Genomic DNA, 27,848 nt, shown 5'->3' on the forward strand with positions numbered 1-27,848 from the left:
TCGCTTTCCAGCTAAGTTAAATGCAGGCCAGTGAAACTTGAAAATAAGTCCATTCCTTTTGTGAGAATTTGAAATTATTAGAGAAAAGACATCCGACTTTTTAGAGTAAGTAAAGTGACTAAAATATTATGATTTTACTTTGTAAAAAAGCATCGTTTTTTTTTAGTTGTCAATTGTTTGAAATATTCCTGAAAATTTGACTTTCGTAACGATGTTAGTCGACATCAAAGCACGCTACACAGCGCCATTAGTTAGGCTGTAAGACCTTGACGCCCACAACATACATATCAGTATCAGGTCTTACATGTTGGACTACTATAAGGGAGGACACTTTCTCTCCTTTCTCGCGCGACCATATGAGAATAGACGTTATTTTAAGCTACATTTCGCGTAGCGTAATACATTTCGTACTGTTATTTAGCACAGGCATTCGACTTTGCATGCTTATCCGTAGTTTGGCTTAGTATCATACCTTTAAGGAATGCCAAATCATTTTCCCACGGTACCGCTCGACATGTAACTGATCACGCCCGGTTAATATGTAGCAGTTATTATATTGTACATGTATGACAGGTCAATTTTAAGCTATGATACGAACCCATGTTGCAGTGATTGGTTGGTTTTGTGTATGATAATACGACTTTGCTTGAAGACAAGTACGGTCATTACAGAGAATACAGTCTGGTTTATTTGAGAAAGTTGCATTTCAAGGGATTTATAGATATTCTGTAAGCATCAGTCTTTCCATTTACTTTCATGAAACATGAATTCCAATTGAATCAATGCATGAAAATGGAATAATGTTGTACTGAATATGCAGTCATACATTTACTCAAATCAAGATCACAAAACACTCTGAGAATTATTTATATAGTTGATGATACATCATCAATTGAATTCAGAGTTTTTAAATATTCATGCGTACGTTATGATGCAGAGAGTTGTACAGTTGCATTGAGTCAGATGTTCACATATTAAATCAGTTAACTCACACCTAGGTCATTTAATGCGCAGAAAGTATTTTATTTTTAGCGAGTGCGATTATAAGGTACATGTGCACATCATTTCCAGTGACTGAGGTCAATAAGAGTAGATGAAGACTCTTTAGCAGAAATCATTACTGGTATTTACATGGATTTCTAACCTCCACTATCATTATAATTACCACTAACACCTCATCTACATTATTTACACACACAAATTACTCCCCATCTACACTACTTACACACACTAACACTCCATCTACACTATTTACACACACCACTAACACCCCATCTACACTATTTACACACACCACTAACACCCCATCTACACTATTTACACACACCACTAGCACCCCATCTACACTATTTACAGGAGCCCCGAGTGGTCTAAAGCATTCTGTTACCGATCACTGCCATCTAAACTCTGTCTGCGTGGGTTCGAGTCGTAGATTCGGCCAATGTGGATATGTGAGAAGGCTTGCTAGTAGCTTCTTGTGGGTCGGTGGTTCTTTCAGGGGGTTTTCCTGGGTTCTTCTTCCACAACTAATACTGGCTGCCATGTATCGCTTATCTTGTGCTGAAAAATGGCATTAAACCGAACAGCAAAAACAGCAACATTATTTACACACACCACTTACTCCCCATCTACACTATTTACACAAACCACTAACTCTCATAGTTGACTGCTCCAGTGGCCTAGTGGTTAGAGTATCCGCCTCGGATGGGGGAGGTCGTGGGTTCGATCCCTGGCTGAGTCATAGCAAAGATTTACAAAAATGGTACTAACAGCTGCCTCCCTTGGCCATCAGCATTAAGAGGTTAGTGTTAGGACTGGTCGGCCTGGTGTCAGGATAATGTGACTGAGTGGGACATCATGCTACATGTCAGCTGCATGATGCGTCAGTGCTAGACATCACTATAAAGTGCCGCACTGCATACAGTAATACCTCATGTATTCGCGTTTCTGGATTCGCAAAATTTTCATTGGTACCCTCTACGTACATGTTTTCTTTGTTTTATTGAATTGTACCTTCGTTATATGACTTCTGTGACATATGAAGTTTACCTAGTTTACCTTCCTGACAATGACAAAGAAAACGTCAGTCATTAAGTTTACTGTCCCATTCATCACTTGGTTTTACCTTACTGTGAGTGCAAAAGAAAACGGCAGCCAATGAATTAGTATAGGGGTAATATTAGTACATGTACGGTACTGTAAATGCGTTAGTGTGGCAAATATCCATTAGGCGATACTGTACTCTATTTTTACATCAACCATTTATTTCTCTTTTTAAGGGTAATGTATTAAGCTAACTTTTAAATGAAATCAAAGTGCTTTGGAAGCATGATTTGGGTCATATTTAGGGTTTAAACCCTAGAAATAAGCATTTATATGCATTTTTAGTGACTCATACCAAACATTCACGATTCCTCCTGAACTGCAGCTGGTTCTGGAACCTAACCTCGCGAATGTTCGAGGTATTATTGTACATCGTAGCGATATGACTGAAAAATTGTTAGAGCTATGTTAAAAAGTCAAAATCTCACTCACTCAGCTCCCATCGCTAGTTTTTAAACCCACCACTAACTCTTCATTTGCAGTATTTACATCCACTACTAACTCCATATTCATTGTATTTACACATCCCACTAACTCCTCATCTATATTATTTACACTTACCACTAATTAACTGATATAATTTAGCATTTACCCCTAAAACTTATCTCCCCATCCTCATCATTTATACTCTCAAACTCCAAATCTAGAGTATTTTCCTACCTCTAACTCCCCATCTACAGTATTTATACCCACCACTAACTCCCCATCTACAGTATTTATACTCACCTCTAACTCGCCATATACAGTATTTGTACCCACCTCTAACTCCCCATCTACAGTATTTATACCCACCTCTAACTCCCCATCTACAGTATTTATACCCACCTCTAACTCCCCAACTACAGTATTTATACCCACTTCTAACTCCCATCTACAGTATTTATACCCACCTCTAACTCCCATCTACAGTATTTATACCCACCTCTAACTCTCCATCTACAGTATTTATACCCACCTCTAACTCTCCATCTACAGTATTTATACCCACCTCTAACTCTCCATCTGCAGTATTTATACCCACCACTAACTCCCCATCTAAAGTATTTATACCCACCTCTAACTCCATATTACATTATTTATACCCACCTCTAACTCCCCATCTACAGTATTTATACCCACCTCTAACTCCCATCTACACTATTTATACCCGCCTCTAACTCCCCATCTACATTATTTATACCCACCTCTAACTCCCCATCTACAGTATTTATACCCACCACTAACTCCACACCTACATTATTACTAACCAATAATTCTCCAAACACAAAAGCACAATGCTTCATCCAGTCATTGTAACCATTAGCTACTCTAACATGTATAAGGCCATTAAGATCACAAAACACACCTAAGATGACACAAAACCACTTAATATCACACAACACCTCCAAGATCACACAGAACCACTAAGGTCACACTACACCTCTAAAATCACACCACACCTCTAAGATCACACAAAACCACTAATATCACACACCTCTAATATCACTTAAAAACCGTTAAGATCACACAAAACCACTAAGATCACACAAAACCACTTATATCACACACCACATCTCTAAGATCACACAAAACCACTAAGCTCACACAACACCACTAAGCTTGCACAACACCTCTAAGATCACACAAAATCACTTATATCACACTACACATCTAAGATGGCACAATATCACTAATATCACACAACACTAAGAGTGTACGTAAGTGCAGATATATAAGGTCTTCACACACCAAAATGTTTATGCGATTTCATTTTTATAGATATTTTCTTTTACAAGCAGGCTGATATCATTACAACAGTAGTTATGTATATTATTACATCGATACGGCTAGAATATTCCTGTCTATATTTTGCAGCCCAGTCCTCGTATCAGCATTGTGTTAGGTTGAAAACTCATTTCATTTGGAGTCAGTAACCCTCAAGCACAATCATATAAAAAGATAAAATGGCCACAGGAGGAGAGGAAAAAGTTTGTTACAGTAAGAGTCTTGCCAATGTTGGGACTCTGACACTAGAAAAAAACAGTAAGTGATCCATAAGTTACATATAAAAATCCAGTGGAGTTTGTCAGTGATCCATAAGTTACATATAAAAATCCAGTGGTTTTGTCAGTGATCCATTAGTTACATATAAAAATCCAGTGGAGTTTGTCAGTGATCCATATGTTACATATAAAAATCCAGTGGAGTTTGTCAGTGATCCATATGTTACATATAAAAATCCAGTGGAGTTTGTCAGTGATCCATAAGTTACATATAAAAATCAAATGGAGTTTGTCAGTGAATATTTTCATGCTCTGCATACTGATACTTGCAATACATTCATTACAGAGTGGAATATGCCAGTGACTATTTTCATACTGATTTGTTTCCTAAGACATACCTATTGGAATATGACAGTTAATAATATCAAATTTTCAGTCTTTGTTACATAAGGTCTGACATACCTAATGGAATATGACAGTTAATAATATCATATTTTCAGTCTTTGTTACATAAGGTCTGACATACCTAATGGAATATGACAGTTAATAATATCATATTTTCATTGTCTGTGTTACATAAGGTCTGACATACCTAATGGAATATGACAGTTAATAATATCATATTTTCAGTCTTTGTTACATAAGGTCTGACATACCTAATGGAATATGACAGTTAATAATATCATATTTTCATTGTCTGTGTTACATAAGGTCTGACATACCTAATGGAATATGACAGTTAATAATATCATATTTTCAGTCTTTGTTACATAAGGTCTGACATACCTAATGGAATATGACAGTTAATAATATCATATTTTCATTGTCTGTGTTACATAAGGTCTGACATACCTAATGGAATATGACAGTTAATAATATCATATTTTCAGTCTTTGTTACATAAGGTCTGACATACTTAATGGAATATGACAGTTAATAATATCATATTTTCATTGTCTGTGTTACATAAGGTCTGACATACCTAATGGAATATGACAGTTAATAATATTATATTTTTATAGTCTTTGTTACATAAGGTCTGACATACCTAATGGAATATGACAGTTAATAATATCATATTTTCAGTCTTTGTTACATAAGGTCTGACATACCTAATGGAATATGACAGTTAATAATATCATATTTTCATTGTCTGTGTTACATAAGGTCTGACATACCTAATGGAATATGACAGTTAATAATATCATATTTTCAGTCTTTGTTACATAAGGTCTGACATACTTAATGGAATATGACAGTTAATAATATCATATTTTCATTGTCTGTGTTACATAAGGTCTGACATACCTAATGGAATATGACAGTTAATAATATTATATTTTTATAGTCTTTGTTACATAAGGTCTGACATACCTAATGGAATATGACAGTTCATAATTTAATATCTTCATAGGCTTTGTTACATAAGTCTTGTATAAGTATTTGAATATTTCAGCAAATAGTTTGATCTTAGTTTCATACTCTTTGTTACATAGTGTCGGTCATACCTAATGGAATCGGTCAGAAAATATTTTCATACCCTGCATACATATGCTTTTAATACATATATTAGGAAGGAAAGACAAGAAGGACCATGTGTAATAGCAATACAGCAGCAGTGGGAAACGCATCAGAGTTGGCTAAACCTAAATATGGAATTACCAAGTAACCTAAAAACTACAATGTAAAACCATAAGCTCAGGTTTTGGTAACTTGATATTCCAACTGGCTGCAATACATGTCTTTTCATTGGTAATGCTTGTAAACTTCCACCATGACACCTATTGTTGCAGTACTGGATTTCTAAGTTTGCATGTCTAATGGTTATACATAGAACTTCCATTTAGAATTAACATTTTTATTTCGCTTTAAAGCGTCAAGTCCTTAGTGTATCAAACATACATGCAAATATAGTCTGTACAAAGAAAGAACCCAAAGACAGAGTCCGCATCATAACAAATGCATGTATTCTTTTTCTCTCTTATAAAAGAGATTAATAACTGACACCACTCTTTGTTCAGTGTAGTGTGTGGCTACATAATGTGTATTCATATGCAATATGAACCGACCAATAGCAAGTGTGACTGTGGTGACAGGTACAAACATGCTTTTGTCACTCTTGGCAGGTAATCTTATCACTGCAATGCTAGGTTTTGTTTTTACAGAGCTTAAAGAATTGTGTACTATTATGTATACCACTTAAAATGTCTGCTCTGTGGAGAGGTATTAGATTTTTGTAAGAAAAGGGTCAAAAATGTATGAATTCTTTTCCTCGCATGGACGATGTTAAGACAACCTTTCTTGGGATGATCTCGATCTAGATATTATGATAACAAAGAAGACTGGTAACGATGACAACGATTTCGTTGATAAAGCATCCCCAGACAGATGTGTTGTTGTCTCTGGCATAAAATAGATTCAAGAAAAAATTATATCTTTTAATACAGATTTTATGCATGTGCCATTTTAAAAGATTGGAAATTAGACGTCACAAGAATAAAACTTTGTACATGTATTTGTATGTTTTCAATTGATGAACATCTAAACCGAAAAGTCTAATTTTGTTTATATTAGAGTAGAATTACATTGAGGAATAATGTAGCCTTCTAGTTAAAGTCTACAAGAACATGTTTTGCAAGACCGTGGGTAAAAGAAATCCTGATATCTATATCCCGTATAATTCAGTCTATAGTCAACTTTGTTGGCATAAATCACAAATTTTTATTGTTATTAATACTTATCTATCACAAGCAAGTGTCCGCAAGAGGGCAACACAAGACTGCATTAATCGTGTAATCATATGAGGTGCCGTTTTATTATTGTATGTTGTATAATACATTCGGTGTATGATATGCATAGTCTAGTGTGTGATAGCATAACTTCCAGTTCATTATATTATTATTTCTTTCAATTTATTGTTTTATAAAATTAAATGCATGATATCTTAAATTTGTCTAATGAATGATTTACATTCGGTTGGAATAGAGTGAAAAGTGTTGGACATACTTGATATTTCCCAATATTAAAAAGAGAATTAGCTCGTTCCTCCAAACAAATCTCGAGCTGCCCCCACCTTTGCAGTGTTTAATTGCACCAGACGTGATTTTCTCAATAACGGTTTTGATGGATTCTTCAATTTCTTGTTATCGTTTGAATTCATCACATGAAATTCCGGAGATCAATTCAGGGACTATTAAATTCTGAAACTCGGTTTTTTCATGTCATGTTTGCACTCTCCTTTTGACTGCCTGTGCCAAAGGTATCCTGAAATCTGCCATGGTTGGAAGACGAGAACCTTCAAAACTACTGATCGTCTTATCGTAAATAGGGTTTTCCATACAAAGGGCATCAACAGTTCCGGTTAGGAAAGGTGTTTCAACCGTGATCCTTGCTAAGGGAATGCGACCGATCGTCTGATCGAGTAGCATACATGGGGACTCCCACCCAAGCATTTGGTTATCCTGCACGAAACTGCATTTGATCACTACACCCGTGCAACCAAGTGTCACATAATGCTATGACTTCTGGACCGTTCACGAAATCTCTCGCGGTTGGTACTCGTGCTTCGGGGAAAAGACACGTGCCAAGTGTATGAATACTTGGTTCTACCTGCTCAAAATTATTAGATATACCTTTATTCTGTATAGCCACGGCTACCTTATGTAAAAGTCCCTTTCTTTAAGGACATTTTGCTTGAACACGACCCCATTCCTTACACAAGTAACATCGTATATCCTGACGACTTGTATTCCTACTTGCCTCAGCTGATTTCACAATATCCCTAGGCATCGGTCTCGTTTACTGGTTTCCAGACTTTAAATGTTTTGAAACCACATTCTGGGTTCCCCCATGAGCCTTGGCAAAGAAATCGGCTTGCTTAACCATATCCTGTATGTTTGAGAAGACTTTCTCTTTCAGAAACTGATTTAGTTCCCGCCCAACTGTGTTCAACAATTGATCTCTGAGCAAGAAATCAGTCAACCCTTCAAAATGTTTTCACCACTTTGTCGCATTTAATCCACTGCTGAAAATAGTTCGCTATTCCAATGATGAACTGATCAAAGGTTTCTCCATTCTCAGGCTTGCTATACCTGTTCAGTCAGCTCGTACCTTTTTAGAAGTGCTTCCTTCAGGACATCCTGTTTGAACACATTGTCTATATGAAGTCGCGAGTACACATCCAGCGCTTTACCTTAAAATAAAGCACTGAGATGCAGTGCCCAGTCATTTTGACTCCACTTCTGGTTCATGGCATACCGCTTAAACTGATGAAGATAACTATCCATGTCATCTTTTTATCGTCAAAGGGGAGTAATTTGGGACCCTTTAATTTACTAGAGGCAGAATCATGTTCTCCTTTTCTAGCTGTTGCTAACTCTACCTTACGTTCATGATCTTGTTGCCTTAATCTTTCTTCTACCTCCAAAGTTTCTAACCTTGCTTTTTTTCTAACTCTATCTTCTTCCTCTCAGCTCCCCTTTCCCATTCTATCCTTTCCTTTTCGGCCTGTTTTTCTAGTTCTATCTATTCCTTCTCTGCCTGTTTTTCTAGTTCTATTTTTTTCTTCTCTAATTCTACCCGTTTTTCCTCTGTTTCCCTTTTTTCCCTTTCTAATTCCCTTTTTTCATCCCTCTCCTTTACCCTTTCATCCCTCTCCCGAGCTTGTTCTTTCTTAATAAATTCCTTTAAACTTTCTCCCTCATACCCATGTTCTTTGCCTAAGGCGACCAAGTCCTTAAGGGATGACATGTCTAGTAATATAACAAATTTAATTTTACAAGAGAAACTAATCCTATATTCCTGATGAAGGCAAAGTGATTATGGATTTATACTAGACCCACAGACCTAGAACTAAACAAAGTAAACACCTACTTGAAGATTATCTTGTCATGAAGGTCACACTCGAATATAAGCAATAAGTGTAGACTTTCACAAACAAGATGATGACGATTAACTTAATCCAAAGATCCCACTTCTGACCCCATTGTCGCAGAATAGAAACGAGTGGGTTTTTGGACTAAATGAATAAGACAAACACAATGTGCGAAAGATGGAAATTTATTAAAACTCTACACAAACATTCACACAATGAAAGTAAACCAAGAATATGAACTCAATATGACAAGAACCTCATGGACTGCATATACGTTTTCAAACAGTATTATACACTACAAGAGAGATTCACATAATGTCAAGTATGAACTCCGATTAAGATTCAAAATAATGTCAGACTTTGAGAGATAGTCACATATTCTCTTGTGACACAACTAAGATTCAAAATAATTTTATAAACATAAAAATGCGCCCAATTGGAACAGCAATTGAATCAAACGTATGCTTCTAGACCCCTTGTAGAGTCGCACGATTCCATAGGTTGGCCCACACTCTTATCGGATGCTGGCACCCTTCATGGATCCACCACATGTACAGTCATATGTATACACATGTACAGACAGCATACAGCACCCTCTAATTAGCTACATCTACGTCCATGGCTCAGACTTATGTACATACATACGTATTGACAGCCCGCAGCCTTAAATACTCTGGAAACTCCAGACAGCTTTAAACAGCTTCAGATAGCTCTAGACATCTCTAGTCAACTCTAGTCATATTCACACAGTCACAGTCAGAATCACCTAAAAGAAAACCAAACTGGTCATAATAATAGTTTCTGTAAAATCTCTAAATATATGATAATACATTAACCTCTAATAGTTACTTGTAATTCAAAGTTCAAATCTGCGTTGTAATAAATGCATTATTACGTGATAAGACATTACAAACCAAATAAGCTTCGCATATCAAATGAAATATAAATTTAACACTTACCCCTATGGCTGGAGAACAATGGAAAGCGTACACTCCTTGACGTGATCCAAAACAACCACCGCTCCGGTGGCCTAGTGGTTAGAGCGTCCGCCTCGGATGCGGGAGGTTGTGGGTTCGATCCCCGGCTGAGTCATACCAGAGACTTAAAAAAAATGGTACTAACAACTGCCTCGCTTGGTATTCAGCATTAAGAGGTTAGTGTTAGGACTGGTCGGCCTGGTGTCAGGATAATGTGACCGGGTGGGACATCATGCTACATGTCTGCGGCATGATGCCCCAGTGCTAGACATCACTATAAACTGCCACATTGCAGACATTGTAGCGATATGACTGAAAAATTGTTAAAGCTATGTTAAAAATCAAAATCACATCACACCAAAACTACCAGTGTTGGTTTAGAAATAGATCTTACTTAAATCCATAGGAGAGTGAACAATAGTCCGGCTAAAATACGCATGCATATCATGTTATTAATTTCTGGCGAGGTATAATATAGTCGCTTACCTGGAAAAACATTTATTCACCCTAGATAATGTATGTATGTACAATGAAAAATAGTCAAATAGTTCTAAGGCAAGACCAAGTTATTTCTTTGCCTAATTCTGTGACAACTTCCTCTGGCTTCTCGTGGGTTGGTGGTTCTTCCCTGGGTTTTCCAGGGTTCTTCCTTCACCAGTTATACTATGTATAGCCTATCTTGAGCTGAAAAATGGCATTAATCCCTATTGTTGTTGTTGTTGTTGTGGGGTTTAACGCCATTTTTCAGCACGATAGGCTATACATGGCGGCCAGTATTAATGGTGGAGGAAGAACCCGGAAAACCCCGGAAAGAACCACCGACCCACGAGAAGCTACTGGCAAGCTTTCTCACATGCCCACATTGGCTGAATCTTAGACTCGAACCGCCGCAGACAGAGGTGAGATGGCAGTGATCCGTAACGAAGAGCGCTTTAGACCACTCGGCCACTCGGGGCCCCATTAATCCCTATAACAACAGCAACATCAACTTCCTCTGGTGGCAGTCTCTCACAAGGACAGTTAGGTGATGTCGCATGACTGGACTAAATGCAATAATGATCACATTGGTACGCGTTTGACATCTAAGATACATTTGTTTGTCACTGTTGAGTTTCAAATCACTTATTAGGATAACTGTGTTTGGTAAATTCTTGGCAAAGTATTTTTGTTATTTTTTGCTTAATCGACATCGCTAATTTCATCAGCGTTAATAATTTTCAGCTTCTTTTAGAAAAGTGATTTGTTTGTGTTAATGCAATACATGTTGATACAATCTTTGTAATAGAAAGTCTCTTTTCAGGAGAAAAGTGCAGTTTTTGTTTGTAATTACCTTATTTCACGAAAAAGAGCCTGCAAACGGGGAAGAAAAAGTTAATCTGCTTGAAAATGTGCATTTTTCATACAATATAATTTCTGCATGAACAGGTATTGATCTTCTTTACGACCAGTGATTCATTTTCGTGAACATGGCGGACTCATCATAACAAGTTATTCATGAAAATCTTTTACTATATATATATATATATATATATATATACACACACACACACGTACACACAAGCATACACATGGTTTGAATGCACATGTTTAAAGTGAACAAATGGCGATTACTTTCTTCCCAAGATAGTCACTTTCTTTGCGAAAAGTTGTCTTCTTGAAAACTCACTACATCAGTGACATGCACGACATTTGCTTAGTTGATTCTTTACTATCCAATGACATGATAAAATGGTGCAAGACTTTCCTCTTATGTTGAGAAATAAAACTCGACACATATCGATAATTATATATCTGGAGTTCGGATCTCTCTTCAAGCTCGGGAACATGTTCTCATGGAAAAGGATTTAAACTAACAAGACCCACTACACAAAGAGAGATAACCCCAAACGCATTCAAGGTGTCACGGTTTAAATCTCTTTACAAATTATTTCTTCAATCGTTACAAATGTTTACCAGGAGTTTGCACATAACAGCATTAAGAACAATGATAAAATTTGGTTAAAAGCTGACGATATATTCTTGTTTTATATTATAAAGCAACCTAATTTACTAAGAAGTCTTTAAAACATAAACCTCTGTGTAATCTGTCTTCCGTTATATAAGTTTGTCAGATATTTTCATTGTTCCCAGAGAGTGTTGTAGTAGGCAGAGTTTGTGTGATACTTTTGAAGACGCATGCTCTTTCAAAACTCGATACTCAAACTCTGTCAGAGTAAATTGCTACTTTTGACCTGTGTCGTGTAAACTTTAATCCAATGCAGACAGCCCAGTGTGAGACAATGCAGCAGACAAGTAAATGAATGAAGACATTTACTAACATGGATTTTCATTGAAATATTCAGGGTAGCACATACATAACTGGTAACGACTAAATGTTGAGTATGACAGGGAAATGTTAGATGAATGGTTTATTATTATTATTATTACTACACTGTATTATTATTTTGTGAATTTTGTTCACCTGCTGCTCCTACCTCATTTGCATGGCCAATGCTAATAATATAGTTAAACATCTTTTCAGAGAATGAGAGAAATGGCATTCATCAGGTTAAATGCTTTATATTTTCGAGATATTTTTTCCCTGGCCTTTATTGGAATTTGAAACAAAATTTAATTTTTTTAAGTGATACTGTTATAGTTGTAAATTAGTGAAGTGTTTCACAATTTTGTAATGGTTTTGTTAACAAATGGAAGTTACGTTGATTGTGTTTGATTTATGTGTGATGATGCTTTATTTATAGTTGTACTTGTTAAAATTGACAGCCATTATTCTCTTTGCGAAACCGGTAGTCTGTCCACCATTTCCTTGTTTTGACTCAAAACCAGTTTAAAAAAGTGTTTTTCTTCTTGATTTTGGTGTATTCCTGTTTTGTGCAGTTAGTATGCGGTAGTGGGATAAAGACCTTTACTCTGTAGCTTTCAAGCAATGACACAGAGACTGAGTTACTTAATGTAGGGATGGCCCCCATGTCTTAATTTGTCTTGTCCATTTTGGAGGCATATACGAGTAATACACATGCATGAATGCACGTACGTAACATGATTAAAAATGAGGGACAATAGCAGTTTCCACATAGAGCCTGTTAACACACTATTGTTGGTATCTTCAGTTTATTACAATACTGTACAGAACTATAATAGTGTGATTACTGGATCTATGTGATGTCTGCTGTAAATCTCTCTTGTAATAATAATAAAATGATGACGCCATTACGAAGGTTGTAATGGTCAGTTATTTAGTATCTAAATTATACATGTATAGTATTTTTGTGTAGATGTGTGTTAACGTTTATATGATGTATTTTAATGTTTATGTCACACAGATGTTATTGTAGTATTTTAATTTAAATATATCTATGCAAATTTAGTAATATAAACGATGACAACCGCTACGACCATTGCAATTTTTTGACTAGATCTAGAACAAATAGTATAACAAATTTAACAGGAATTAATTTTTTAAAGTCATAAATATAATGAATTAAATCATTATTAATGTATTAATACCTACACACTTCAAATGTACAAGCTATTTCATATTTTAATATAATTATATATTTTATGTGTAGACGATTTTATATCACTTTATTTCCAAAGCCGACGTGGACCCCTTCTACATCTCTGTTGTCGTCTGCCAAGACAAGATAGTTGTCCTAGACATCAATGCGGATAAAGTCTGGATCCATTGTCTCCATGATGGAAAATTCCTGGCCACGTCAGACAGACTGGAGTCAGAACCACGTGACATGTGTCTGATGGACGCCATGACAATTTGTGTTCTTCATATCGACGGTCTGATAAAAATGATGTCCACTGATTCTACAGACATGTCACGTGATATTAAAATGACCAGGAGTTTACGTCTAGAGGGAGTATTGGATTTATATGATGGTGTTGTCAGATTCCAGGATAATCTTGTTGTCACTGGTGTGAAACAGGACACGATGTATTGGTGCATTGTGTCACTTGACAATGGACATTTTAACAGTGATTCACCAGATCTGTAAAGGGGACTTATTGAGTAGAGTGACAACAAAAGACCACATGATTTATATCTTGTGTGATGCTGGTTGTCAATCCCCTGATGATACTGGTGTTTATGGATTCGACGTTTTGAATCCCAGTCAGTTTAAATATACATACAGACATCAACATCTACAAGACCCGACATCAATCCTTATAAATGAAGATGGGAATATTTTCGTATGTGACTATGGACTTTGTATTCATCAACTAACAGCTTCATGTCAACTTGTTGCCATTTTCACACAGGGGATTCCACGGGATCTCCTTGCCATATTCTGGGACCATGGACATCTGTATGCCACATGCTATGAGATTAGTGAAATTACTGTATTCCAACATGTGTATCAAGGTAATTCATATTTCTCATATTTTATTGACATAACAAACTTTTAATGATGTCGTAAATAAAACTACAAACTTCATTTATTGACAATTCTTAATGATTTCATTTTAAATTTAGAAAACAAAATGTAAACATGACAGTTTCGCCATGCAGAGCTGTCATGCTGACATGAAGTTAGATATAAATAGATAGTATTTGTTGTTATAAAATTTATATTAAGTTCACTTTAATACTCTTAAGTGATATACATTTATTTATACTATTTTTTTATAATATATTAATTTTTATGCATATATAAATAACAATTTTTATAGACAAAAATTATCAACGACTGGAGGATGACGACATAATTTTATAGTTTCTTCACCAGATGATGCTTTCATTCCAAGCATGTGCCATTCAATCCGATTTAATGTGGATTACAAAGCTGGCCATTGGATATCTTCACTTCTTCTATAGACCATATCTCTTGACATGGTTTTAGAATTATTTACCAGAAGAGTATTGTTTACCCATGTCTTCAAATGTTTTCTTACCGCTCCGGTGGCCTAGTGGTTAGAGCGTACGCCTCAGATGTGGGAGGTTGTGGGTTTGATCCCCGGCCGAGTCATACCAGAGACTTAAAAAATGGTACTAACAGCTGCCTCTCTTGGCGTTCAGCATTAAGAGGTTAGTGTTAGGACTGGTCGGCCTGGTGTCAGGATAATGTGACTGGGTGGGACATCATGCTACATATCTACAGCATGATTTCCCAGTGCTAGACATAACTATAAACTGCCACATTGCAGACATCGTAGCGATATGACTGAAAAATTGTTAAAGCTACGTTAAAAATCAAAATCACATCACATCACACAAATGTTTTCTTGCTTTATAAATGAATTTCTATTTATACATTTTTTATAATTTAAAAGTTATGCCACGACAACCATCAGTAAAAAGGAAATTTATTTTAAAACCAAAGTTTTCACTGATGGATCCAAACAACTGACCTCCCCCCACCGAACAGCAGCTGCATTCCCGAATTCAACATACAAATGGGATCCAGATTACCAGACCACTGCTCTACTTTTACCACAAAGTTCTGGGCAATAATAGAATCAGTAAAATGGATCCAAAAGCAGTTATCAGTGACTCACTTAGTGTTATAGAATCCATCAAATCTAACAGCACCAAATCAAGACAGCAATTCTTGACTAGAGCTTTCTGTATGGTAAAGGAATTATCCACAGTGGATCAGATAGTTGAATTCGTGTGGATACCCTCGCATATAGGAATCCCTGGTAATGAGCTAGCCAAAAAAGTTGCACAAACATGTTAGGAAACATGAACCTTGCCCCACTCAAAACAGAAGCCCAAATCATAAACAGAAACTACATTAACTAGAAGTGGCAGGAGCACTGGAACACCAATATCAAAGACAGGACACTCCATTATGAAATAAACTATATTAACCAGAAATGGCAGGAGCACTGGAACTCCACTACCAAAGGAAGGATACTCTACTCCATTATGAAAGAAACCAATAGGTCCATCAGACCACCCAAAGTGAACAGCCTGGACCAAAAAAGTATCAGTCTCATTGTAACTGGAAAAACTGTTATTTCCTGGAGGACCTGAGTACTCAGCAAGGGTGTCCCTCTAGCTAAAAAATAACATGTAAAACATATAATCCACCCAGATACTCTCAAAAACCAGATTAATATACATAGACAGATGGGTGCTTTGGATGCATCTCTAGGGACCTAAATACTCAGCAAAGGTTCTCGTTTTCTTAAATCCCAAATATATCTTAAAAATCAACAAAAATAATTTAAAAAAACATAAAAACATCTTCTCTGCTCTCTACCTAGCTCTAACATGAAAGACAGCCAAGGTAATACTGCGGCCTACTTCTGTGTACAGACCATATTAACACTAAAGCAGCAGAGTTTTCCATCCAGTCTACATTTCTATGCTACACAGCTACCATTTCCACGAAATTACCAGAGAGGAAAAAGGACTGCGGAGAAATGTAAAGAAGCAGAAGAAAAACGGGGAACTTTTGCTTACAAAGTCCTTTAAGGGCTATCAATATTCACTGTATCCCCCAGGGGTGTAAAATTGAGGGTACAAAAAAAACCCTAGGTGTCAAAACTGGGGGTCAAATAAAAAATGTGGGGGTCAAAAATGTACAGACAAATTTTCATACTTTTTCAGCTTGAAATAGGATATTGCAACTTGCACAACATTCTCTCTCTCTCTCTCTCTTTCTCTAAACATACAAATACACCAACATGCACAGTTAACAAACAAATGCATTGTCCATTCAAAGAATAATTTTATTAGTTTATTTTTCTTTTAAAGTCGTACTTTTAACAGTCACCTCAACAGTATTATAGCTCAACACATTACATATAAGCCAGTACAAAAAGCCAAATAAATCTTTTTAACCAAATGGGAGTTAATTTACTTCCTTTCATCAAATGTGTACTATCATAGGTTTCATTGTACTTCATCCTAGTATACATTTATCCAAATATTGAGGAGGATACTGATTCATCTTTATAATAAGTTACACTTGAACTTTAAGATCTTTCTTTTATTGCAGTAAAAGTTAAAAACCAACAAAATCTGCAATGACCTGCTGACTTTGTAATCCAAATAACGCATTTGTCTCTGCAAGTTTACTGATTTCTTTGTTGTGAAATAATGTCTTAGGTTATAATGTGTTGTCCAGATATGGTGAATGAGGGCCTATTTTTAAAAATTTTAAAATCCTGTCACAAGAGGATTATTCAATTTTGCAGTCTTTGCAATCACGCGATCAGAAGTCACACAGGTAATCATAATGAATATTCAAGTCAAGGGAATAATTTTCTCCATTTTTCATTAAAGTTAGATCCACAGTTACTCTTTTGTGTTCTGCTTCTTTCACTTTCTTCGCTAATGCTTTTTAGTGCATGACGTTTTAATCTGGAGATCACTTTCTAGTGCAACGAGCCTTGATGTTAAATATCTAGAACAGCTTGCTGAGCTCCATGGAAATTGCAAGATTAGGGGAAGCTACTCCATCATAACATTGCCTATGCTAGTCTGGTTCATTGTTTTATATGTTCCATGCGTTACACTTTGCTATACGAATAGAGGAGCGCAAGGCAGGGAACAAAGCGGGGAACCAGTCAGTGCCTATGCTCGAAGTATATACGATGCCACCCTTCGTCCTACGCATTGGATATTAAATAAATCCTGATTGCATTATGCGAATCCTTTGCGTCAAAAAAACGTATGGGAACAAAATGTGTGTGTCAGTTTTCTTCAGCGTGTGTCCCTGATGCACAAATTAGCGTAAAGGGAAACACTGATATTGCGTCTTATCCAGGGAACTGTTTTGGCTTGGTATCCTGTTTTGATAAAACTATTATGTACACTAACTTGAATCCTTCAATCCAGTGCTTCAAAATTCAAACCTTTTGTAACCTAATAGTGACCAAACTTTTTATATGTCACTCAGACATTTTAGTTATAAAAAATGTGTAGTGCATCTACAATGTACAATATGTACTTGAATTTTTCCGATTGTTAGGATGTAGGAAAATTTTACTTGTTTTGATTTGACCCAATTGCACAGGTGGCTAACACATTTATTGTCCATTAGTACAACTAGACTAAATTAGACTAAGTACAGGCTGGCGTTCTTGGGAGTGCACTACATCCATGGCTGGCTTGCCGAGTTCCTTGCCCTCTTGCCTCTCTTGGACATTGTATAACAGTGGAGATGTGGAACAGGTTCCACCCACCTAAAGATAGGTGTCCCGATGTGCTATCATTGTTCTGTCCAATCACAACGGGCATTAGATACTGCTTTTGTCAACACCTAGTACAGTCAGTAACAGACTGAAATCAACTCTTTGTTAACATGAGTGTGTGTTGGGCCCATTCCCACCCATGAAAGCCCTTCATTCAGGTCGTTAGAGACATATAGTCCTATGACCTGATGGCTAAATTAGCATTGCTCCTTGAGCACATAAACGCCTGTGGGATGTGGCACTAGTTCCTTCTCCCAGGAACATTTAGCATCCTGATGTGAGGGAATAAACCCGTTTGGGCACACGAGACTTAACTCTTAAGTAATCAATCAATCAATCAACCAAACAGATGCTGTCAACAATCAGACAGATGTCCACTGTTCTTTCTGCATTTTCGTTTGCAATATTTCTAACACCATTTGTAAGAAGATTTTACCAAGCTTAAAAAGTGTACTTAAAAAAATGTGCACTAAAAATATGAGATTCCCAAATTTACGAGAAAGAAAAAAAAATATTTTTCTAAGACGGTGAACAATATCTCAGTTGTATGGTAAAATGATGGACTTGTACACGTAAATAAATCGCCGTAAATAAAACCCATAAATTTGAAATTGATGAATGAATGAGCATGTTTTGTAGATTGGTTTCTGAGACTTTTCATCACCTTTCAACCATCTTGATTTTTAGATATTTACCTTTGTAGCAGATGTACGTAAATATGTAAGCCAAGTCGGTTGTTCATTTGCAGTCTGCTAGTCTAACTGTGACAGGCAGTCACCAAACAAGTCAGCCCAGTTTCAAGTCTTGCTCAGAGTAAATCTAAACCTAAACCAGATTTACCTTCGGTGTGAATTTATCAATGCTAGGTGTATGATAATTAGGTTCATGCCTTCTACCTTAAAAATTAGGGAGATGTAAAATGTGAAACTATTGAGACCTAAGGAAAACACTTAACAAACAATTTAGATTTATGTTCCTTTTTTAGTGTCAGTACAATAATGACTTGGTTTATTCTAATGGTCACTATGGGAACAGATGCTGGCACTACCTGTTCTCTTTGGTCAGATGTGGCCTATGAAACATGTGGCATTTTCACACACAAGTCATGGGAAAATCATGTATTTTCATACACAGATCATGAGAAAATCACGCTCACTGTGCACCTGAATGAATGGCAGTCATTTGGGGCACTTTCTCAAAAGTTTTGCATGTTCAATTTGTACACATAAATAAAGGTAATTTTTTTCTTCATTCCAGCACCGATTTGACATTAAAATGTCTTTATTCACCTTTCACAAGCTTATTTCCATGACATTCCCAAACCTGGACGATTGATAACGCTAGATACTACATTTTAATACTAATATCCATCGTTATGTCATCATCAGTGATTCCATCGAATCAGATGTCATCATCAGTGATAGAACTGGACAACAGATGTTACCATCATGTAACTTGAGACTTAATAAACTCCCGTGTTTTTGTTGGTGCTTGAATGGTCAGGCTACCGAGGTCTCACATTATCAAAGTTTATTAACTACAGAAAGTGAGTGAAACTCAAGTTCTATCTGTGGTCATTATTAACTGCGAAATAAAATCGCACAATATTTCTTTGACACTGAATTGAAAAGACAGAAGGTGATTAGTATTAGCACAACTTTCATTTTATGTATGTGTATCTAAAATAATAGTCAAAGAACTATTGCCTGATAACAGGAACAATAAGATCAACAACAATACTAAATAAAATTATAAGGAATTAATAATATAATAACAACTATGCAATAATAATAATAACAATATAAAAATAATACTATAATATGATAGAAAGGGTCTTGTATTATAACGGGTCATAGGGGTCATCAGAGGTAATTTGTTCACTTATATTTTCCTTCAGATTGTTACTTTTTCAACATCAAGCTCACGTCGAGCACCTTTGTATCATATATGGTACAGTTTACATGCAATTAGAGAACTGTGTCAGATTTCAAATGTAAATGAGTCAGTTCAATTTAATCCAGTTTTGAAATATGCAGAAGTAAATGCCATGGAATGAATTTGTCAGTTGCAGTTGAGTAATGCTTTTTGTAGTTAAATGCCCGTGTCTCAAGCCAGTTATATTAGGAAACTGAAATTATTGTTGCAGACTCCGGGATTGTATCACAGAGCATTGTTTTTTTGTACATTAAGTTTTGCCATAGTTTACCAGTGATTTCTTTTGTTTGACATCTAGGTTGATGAAGGCAGTCAAGTGTAGAGACGGAAATGCCTACATCTGGACCAGCCACTGCTGACCCTGAAGATGAGAAACAAGGTCACAGCAATGACACAAAATAGGATTCAGTTAGTTCAGGTTCATCACCAGTATTGTGTATAATATGAGAATTGTAGAGGTGTGCCTCAATTAGATACATTTATATGACATTCTGATTTACAAAAAATGAAAGTATAGTGGGAATTCAACGGTTTATTTACATGACAGCCGTCATTTCATTATGCATCTTTGCAGATTTGGTATTCTAGTTTATATTTCAAAGTACAAACTGTATATGTCTTGATGAGATAAATTAGTGGAAGAAAAATGATATAACCACAATGGTGGTGTCTCTTGTATTGCCCCAGTGGTGATATCATATTTGGAACTACATGTGGTTTATTTTTGCATTTAGAAAGAATATCTCCCCTTGCACATGTTCTTCAGACCTGCATTACAATACTTATATAATTCATTATTTCCTTCTATCTCTCTCTCCTCTTTCTCTTCCCATCATATGTTTGAATGGATCTTAAAATGTGTCGAGACTGTTGACCTTCTAGGACACATATTTATGTAATCAGTATAAAGGTGCCACCAATAATGCAATCTCAGATAATAAAAAGCAGGCTTCACATTTATAATAAATAGTTTTTCCCACTGTCACAGAATAAGGCAAGAAATAACTTGGTTTTGCCTTAGAATGATTTGATAATTTTCGTCGTACACGCGTACAACATTATCATGGGTGGATAATTGTTTTTCTAGGTAAGCAACTGAACTAGCATGTATCTTGTCATAGATTGCTTGCTGCGAGAGTCACTGAAAGTATGGTATGCACGGGTTTACCCTAATACTCACTCTCCTGTGGATTTAAGGCAAGTTCTGTTTCTAACTGACATACTGGTCTTTGGATCATGTCAAGGAGTGAACGTTCTCCATTTGTGTTCTCCAGTCATAGGGGTATGTGTTACATTTGTATTTTATTTGATATGTTGAGCTTATTCAGTTTTTAATGTCATATCATGAAATGATGCTTTTATTGCTACTACGCAGATTTTAAACGTTGTGAACATTTGAATTACAAGTTGCTATTAGAGTTTAATTTAGTAGCATGTATCTATTATAGATGTTAAATCCGAACCTATTATTATGACCAGTTTGGTTTTATTGTAGCTGTCTAGGGCTGTCTGTACGTATCTCTGTACGCATGGTGGATCCATGAAGGGTGGGCGTTGTAAATACAAGTGTGCCAACCCAATTTAGGAGAACTGTGTGCAAGTATCTCAGGCTATCTGTCCGGCAGGCCATATGAAGACGAAACTGCTAGTTTGTAAACTTGTGCGCATGGTGGATCCATAAAGGATGTGTATGGCTAATACAAGTGATGGCCAACCCAAGAATTTGGGAGAGCTGTGTGGTTTGTCAGTGCATGGACACATTTGCAAGTTTTACAAATATTTATGAATCATACAGCTTTACAAATGACTGAGTCATGTTTGTTTCAATTTATTGTTGTTTCGTTTGAGTACAATTGAGTCATTTTGAATATATGAGATTATGTGAATCTCACTTTCATTAGATAAGATTATTTGAATCTTTATTTTCCATCCAGTAGATTATTTTAATCTCACTTTCATCACAGAAGATTATTTGGATCTTGTTTTCATTCCATGAGATTAGTTGAATCTTATTTTCATTACATGAGATTAGTTGAATCTTATTTTCATTACATGAGATTATTTGGATCTCACCGTCATTTCATGAGGTTACATAAGAATACATGAATCTTTTTTAGTTTACCAGTTTGGGAATGTTTGGGTAGAGTATTTGAATGAGATGTATGAGATGTATATTTGGAGCATAAACGTGTATATATATATATATCTATATCTATATATATATATATATATATATATATATATATATATATATCCCATACGAAATCATACGCCTGTATCATAGACATACTACAGGTGTATTCTGCACCTAAAATATGGGTTCTCTTTGGTTTATGAGAATATGAGAAAAGTTTCATATTAGCGTATCTCAGGCGTAATACTAGTATATCTCGGGCGTAATACTAGTGTATCTCTGGCTTAATACTAGCATGCTTTAGGCATACACAGAAGTGAATTATTTAAATTAGTATACCTGTATTCAGATACATAAATGTAATAAGGTGTATTACAAGCGTAAATCACACACGTAAAACATATTCAAGTACAGGCGTAAAACATATCAGAGTAATATTACAGATGTAAACCATACAAAAGTACAGGCGTATATTACAGGCATGAAACATTGGCATAAATCAGACCTTGAGTATGGGATATTTTATATTCATTTCAAACAAAGCATATTATGCAAGAGGCGTATTATTTGAAAAATGTACATCCAGCTAATTTGCTCATCAAGCAATGAACACAGACGGACAAAATAGATGAACAGTGTAGTTGATTTTAATAACATCATAACACAAATACATTTGTTGGCAGAATCATTCATAGCAATACAACCATGTTCTTTGTCTGCTGAACAAGGATGTTTTATTGTGATTCTGCACTCATCAAGTTTTGTCTACATTTTCTTCTCGAATAACTAACAGCTTCAGTCACATCATCATTCAAATCAGTCATTGATGGGTTTGTTATTCCACATTGACTACACCATGCATTCACATATTCTGAAATAAAGATATATGTGGTAAGAAAATGAATTTAATTCATTTCATGAAGAAAGTAGAAATATTAATTTTTAATATATGTATTTGATATCAATTTGCAGGGAGTACGTTATGAAAATGGAAGGTTGATTTTGTTGTTTAGTAGCACATTACGCATGTTATTGGCTATAGTATGTCAAGGAAATGGGAGCTAAGTACTTTTCCCCAAGGATACACCAAGACAGCTGACCTAGTTGAGTACCGAACTCGTGACTCTTGGATTACAAGGATGACACTCAACCACCGAGCTACGGTGGCTCGCTTTTCAAAACTAAGTCATATTTTAGCATATCAATTCTGACAAATTTTAATTAAGAAAACTTTTGGGGTTTGGTGGTTATACAGCATAACAACATGTTTAATGCTATATTGTGCTGAGGGAAAAGAAAGTGCCAAGGACATGTACATATGAATTAAACTCCACCCTAATGTCACGAGTCCAGCATCTTAACCAATAAGCCACCATGGTTAAAAAAAATGAAGGAATATAATCAGTTGTTACAATATTATTAACATATGCAGAGAAAGCATATATTATTGAAACATCAGTTTCATGCATTAATTATGTTTGCTGTGAAATATCATTCATGGAATATGATATATTTCTAATAAAAGCAAAACCATATTTTACAAATAGAACTTAAAAAAGAAACTTTTACAAATTGTGGATAAAGATGCTTATCAGTAATGCATCTCACCTTTACATGATGATATGCGTGTTTTGTCTAAGGGAGACCTTAGATCTCCTTCCTTAAATTTCAGCAATCACTGACCTTGGGAAAGGTCCGTTTCCTTGTCAGTAAACACTAATGGTAGCAAATTTCTCATGAGGGCATACCCTGGACGGCTTGCTTTCTTGTCATGGTTCAAGGCATGCCTCAGTCTGATAACGTCTACCATGACATCGTAAGAACTAAGGAGTTTTGTTTTCTGGAAATGCCAAAGAATTTCATGAAAATATTATTAACAAGCTTTTAGAAATAACTTATCAAACTTAAAAAAGTATGTTATATAGTTTTACACACTATTTATACATAGGTTAGAGATATTATAATTTAGATGGCAAATAATAGCAAGATATTTTACATTTCTAAAATATTCTAGCATTCTTTTTAATATAAAATGTTGGAAGTCAGAGGTCATAGTGACCAGGGTTTGGTGAGTTATAGATTTTTCATCTAATGATGCTCCCAATTGTGGAAATATGCTTTAAATTAAGGCAGTTAGTGTTACTGGCTACATTTTAAGAGTTTTCAGTGAAATTCTTAAAAGTACATGAAAGGGATTGATCGGGCTGTGATGTGTACATTGATGTGACATCGTCATATTTAAATAGTAGAAATTTGTGTGCTTCATGGAGCAATAATTTTGTGCTTAAAATGGATCATTTGATAGTGTTTGGCATACAATTTATGTAAAAATGGGGTCCCCTGGTGGCTGAGTGGTCTAAAGCACTTGCCTTTACTGATCACTGCCATCGCATTTCTGTCTCAGTGGGTTTGAGTCTTGGCATCAGTCAATGTGGTTTTGTGAGAAAGTTGGCCATTAGCTACCCGTGGGTCAGTGGTCCTTACTGGGGTTTTCCTCAGTTCTTTGTCCACCAGTTATACTGGCTACCATTTTTAGTCTATCTTGACAAACCAAAAACAAAAGCAACATGTACCTAATAATTAATTATTTAATAATAACAATATTATTACACAAAATTTGTTGGTCTTACTTCGCTTAAGTGTTTCATCCCACAGGCATTTATACCTCATGCAGGCTCCTGCAAACATTAATGCTAAGTTAAATATGTTTACCCCTATGTTTAATTAAAGCAGTTGGACAAGGATGAGAGACAACTGACCATATACATGTGCTCATTTAGATGGACAAACAGAGTATCCCTGCCCACAGCAAAAAGTGGATCAAAAATACTAGATACTTGCTGCCATCCGACTCATCATTGTCATTCTACTTACTCCGGAAGATGAAGTCCCCAAAGCTGGTGATTCCTGTGCAGCCAGCTTTCATGGAGACCTCCTTGGTGATGAATGGGTGGCATTTGCTGTTGTTGACATTATCAGTGTTGGTGGTGGCAGTAGAGGTTGCTGCTTCTCCTGGCTGCTGATGACTGTGTGAGTTGTCATTTGACAACTGTTCATTTGCTCATAATTGCAGGAGTCCTGATAGAGGCTGATATCTTCATAATTCCTTTCCATTGTTGCATCATGGGTTTTCTTTGCTTGTGTTACAGCAGATGGGACTTTTCCGCTGGGCAAGTTTTGGGTGTTTTGTATAGGATTATGAAGTGATGAGGGAGCTTCTAGTGTGTAGTATGTTGGCTCTTCTGACACAAACAAATTATTTTCCCATGGAGTTGACTGCTTTGTATGATTCTCTTGAGTATTAAGTACTAGTAAATGGAATAAGTAGGTTTATTCCACCAAATAATCAAACAAATTTTAAAAAGTTCTTATAAAGAACTACCTCATCCATGTAATTTTCTGTTTACATGATTAATGCCCTATTTGTTGACTGTATTTGTTACTTCCCTTTCTGGCAAGGTAGGTAATTCCCATAATAGTTACCTTACTATACAGATATGGCTGAAAGAACATTTTTTTCAAGTTTGATGATGATCTTAGAGAAAGTATTAATCAGTCTATATGTAATAGTGAATTTGCTCAAAATGCACAAGAATGTATAGTTGTATTCATCATTATACTGTTACATGCATCCATTTAAAATGGATAGCTGTACATAAAAATACCAGTAACCTTGCAGAGAAAAGGAAGAAATTTGTATCATACCAGTTGAAGGAAGTGCCTAATGTCTAATATGATCTCGCTATGTACACTCTATTTGACTCAGTTGCATCATCTCTGATAGCTCATATGGTACAGCACTTGTTTCAGAGTAGAGTGGTCCAAGGTTTGAAACCCTGAACATATGACCTGATGACCTCAGAATATAAATTTTTTGAAACTGTGAATAAATGTGTATAAGTATGGAATCCTGTCCATGTATTTAACAATACAAAATACAGTGATTTCACTAGAATGTAGACAGATCAGTATTATCTACATATCTACAAGTGAAACCACTATTTTTTTAAAGTCACTTAGTACTTGTTTGTATCTACAGATCACATGTATTCTCAGCTGCAGCCTGTACATCACTTAATTCTGTACTATTTTATTACGAAATCAGAAGTCTAAGCATGACATGAAAAAGGAAGATCTGTGCTGCTCACAATGGGCCTGCTTCTAATATCAGTACAACTGAAAGTCCTTTCCATTTCTATATATCTTAAAAAGAAAAAAATCATTTTGCATATCTGTCATTTGCAGAAGAATAGTCACCTCAAAGCATTCTAAGTTTCCACTGCCTCGGATGCGGGAGGTCGTGGGTTTGATCCCCGGCTGAGTCATATCAAAGACTTACAAAAATGTTACTAACAGCTGCCTCGCTTGGCGCTCAGCATTAGGAGTTAGTGTTAGGACTGGTCGGCCTGGTGTCAGGATAATGTGACTGGGTGGGATCACTATAAACTGCTATATTGCAGACATTGTAACGATATGACTGAAAAATTGGTAAAGCTACGTTAAAAATCCAAATCGCATCACACACATACATCTAAGTTTCCATGGTCAAAGTTCCCATCAACATCAAAATGATTGCACATGGCACAAAGGTAGGACTGAACCTCTGGATTTATTAAAAGGCGGAAGAACTTCAGGACATTTGTTGATGAAACTGGAATTTATATGAACTAAATATCAAGCAAATCACATACATGCATATGCATATATATATATATATATATATATATATATATATATATATATATATCATCAATGTTATTTGATGAATCTTTTTACATAATATGGCACTGATATATACAAATTACAGGATATATTGTTGTTTTCATATTTTTATGGAGTGATTATATATATTATTAATTTAATTTAAAAAGGGACTTTGAAAATGCTTTTAAATAGATAAAATAGGAGTGATTACTATATTTTTTTAAGAGATACAGCAAACCTGTTAACTTTGTTTTCACCGGATATGTAATTTTATTAATGTCATGTTGTACAATCCCCAGGTTTCTGTGAGTGGTGTATCCTCTAGTGAATCCCTGCCGACTGTGGAAGGGCTGGAAAACTGGTTCATGAGTATTGTCTGGAGCATTTCTTGGCTGGCTGTACAGGCTGCAAAAGCCTCCATTTTCTGCTTCTCAGCCTTTTGTGATGATGGTGTCACCTTTTCTTTTTTCTTCCTTACAACTTCATTCCCTGCATCTTTCTGTTTTACTTTCTCTCAATGTCTCCGTCTCTTTTCTCTTCCTCTTTCCAGAAGCAGGAAGATCTTCAGAGTTGTTTGACATGTCAAGCTCAAACATATCATCTGGAATTTCTCCTTCATGCTTTGGATTGAAGAACTTGACAACAGATTCATAAGCTCCCTTGGCAAATTTCTTGAACACTGCTTCATTATCTAAAACAATTTATAATTTTTCTTCTTTTACCACGAAATTATTTTAATGATTTTTATCTATAAATATGAATCAATTAAAGGCAAGTGGCAAAAATATGTACATGCAGAAATAGTAATAATTGTCTCAGCAACCATGCAGCAGTGGCAAATTATGACTGCTTTGGTAAAGCTCCATTGCACTGGTCTGACTTTAATCTGATATTTAACAAACACCACAAGGGTATTTTGAATAAAAATTTTCTTACTTGGTTCTTATAATTCTAAGCTTTTCAGTCAACAATTGCCCACAATG

General features: G+C 35.7%; 1 protein-coding gene across 4 annotated transcripts; it reads left to right on the forward strand.

Annotated features, from left to right (window-relative positions):
• On the forward strand, window positions 1-27,814 carry LOC149789628 (uncharacterized). Of its 4 annotated transcripts, none has more exons than XM_089971663.1 (5): window positions 1-105; window positions 3,958-4,125; window positions 13,533-14,310; window positions 20,326-20,445; window positions 21,523-27,814. In XM_089971663.1, the coding sequence occupies exons 2-3, from the start codon at window positions 4,047-4,049 to the stop codon at window positions 13,940-13,942; spliced, it is 489 nt and encodes a 162-aa protein (XP_089827789.1). In that variant the 5' UTR covers window positions 1-105; window positions 3,958-4,046; the 3' UTR covers window positions 13,943-14,310; window positions 20,326-20,445; window positions 21,523-27,814. The 4 variants fall into 4 exon arrangements, with proteins under 4 accessions (XP_089827789.1, XP_089827790.1, XP_089827788.1 ...); XM_089971664.1 differs by having other exon boundaries at window positions 20,326-20,406; XM_089971662.1 differs by having other exon boundaries at window positions 20,326-27,814.
• Window positions 27,815-27,848: the final 34 nt, after the last annotated feature.

Source organism: Sinohyriopsis cumingii, chromosome 10, assembly GCF_028554795.1.
Source record: "Sinohyriopsis cumingii isolate HCF-2022 chromosome 10, ASM2855479v2, whole genome shotgun sequence".
Classification (NCBI taxonomy): domain Eukaryota; kingdom Metazoa; phylum Mollusca; class Bivalvia; order Unionida; family Unionidae; genus Sinohyriopsis; species Sinohyriopsis cumingii.

What these genes read in the sequence shown, in the direction of transcription:
- LOC149789628 (XM_089971662.1), top strand. Translation starts at nt 4,047, where the DNA reads ATGGCCACAGGAGGAGAGGAAAAAGTTTGTTACAGTAAGAGTCTTGCC. An exon ending in TCTGACACTAGAAAAAAACA is followed by an intron (nt 4,126 to 13,532) that starts GTAAGTGATCCA and finishes TTATTTCCAAAG; the next exon opens with CCGACGTGGACCCCTTCTAC.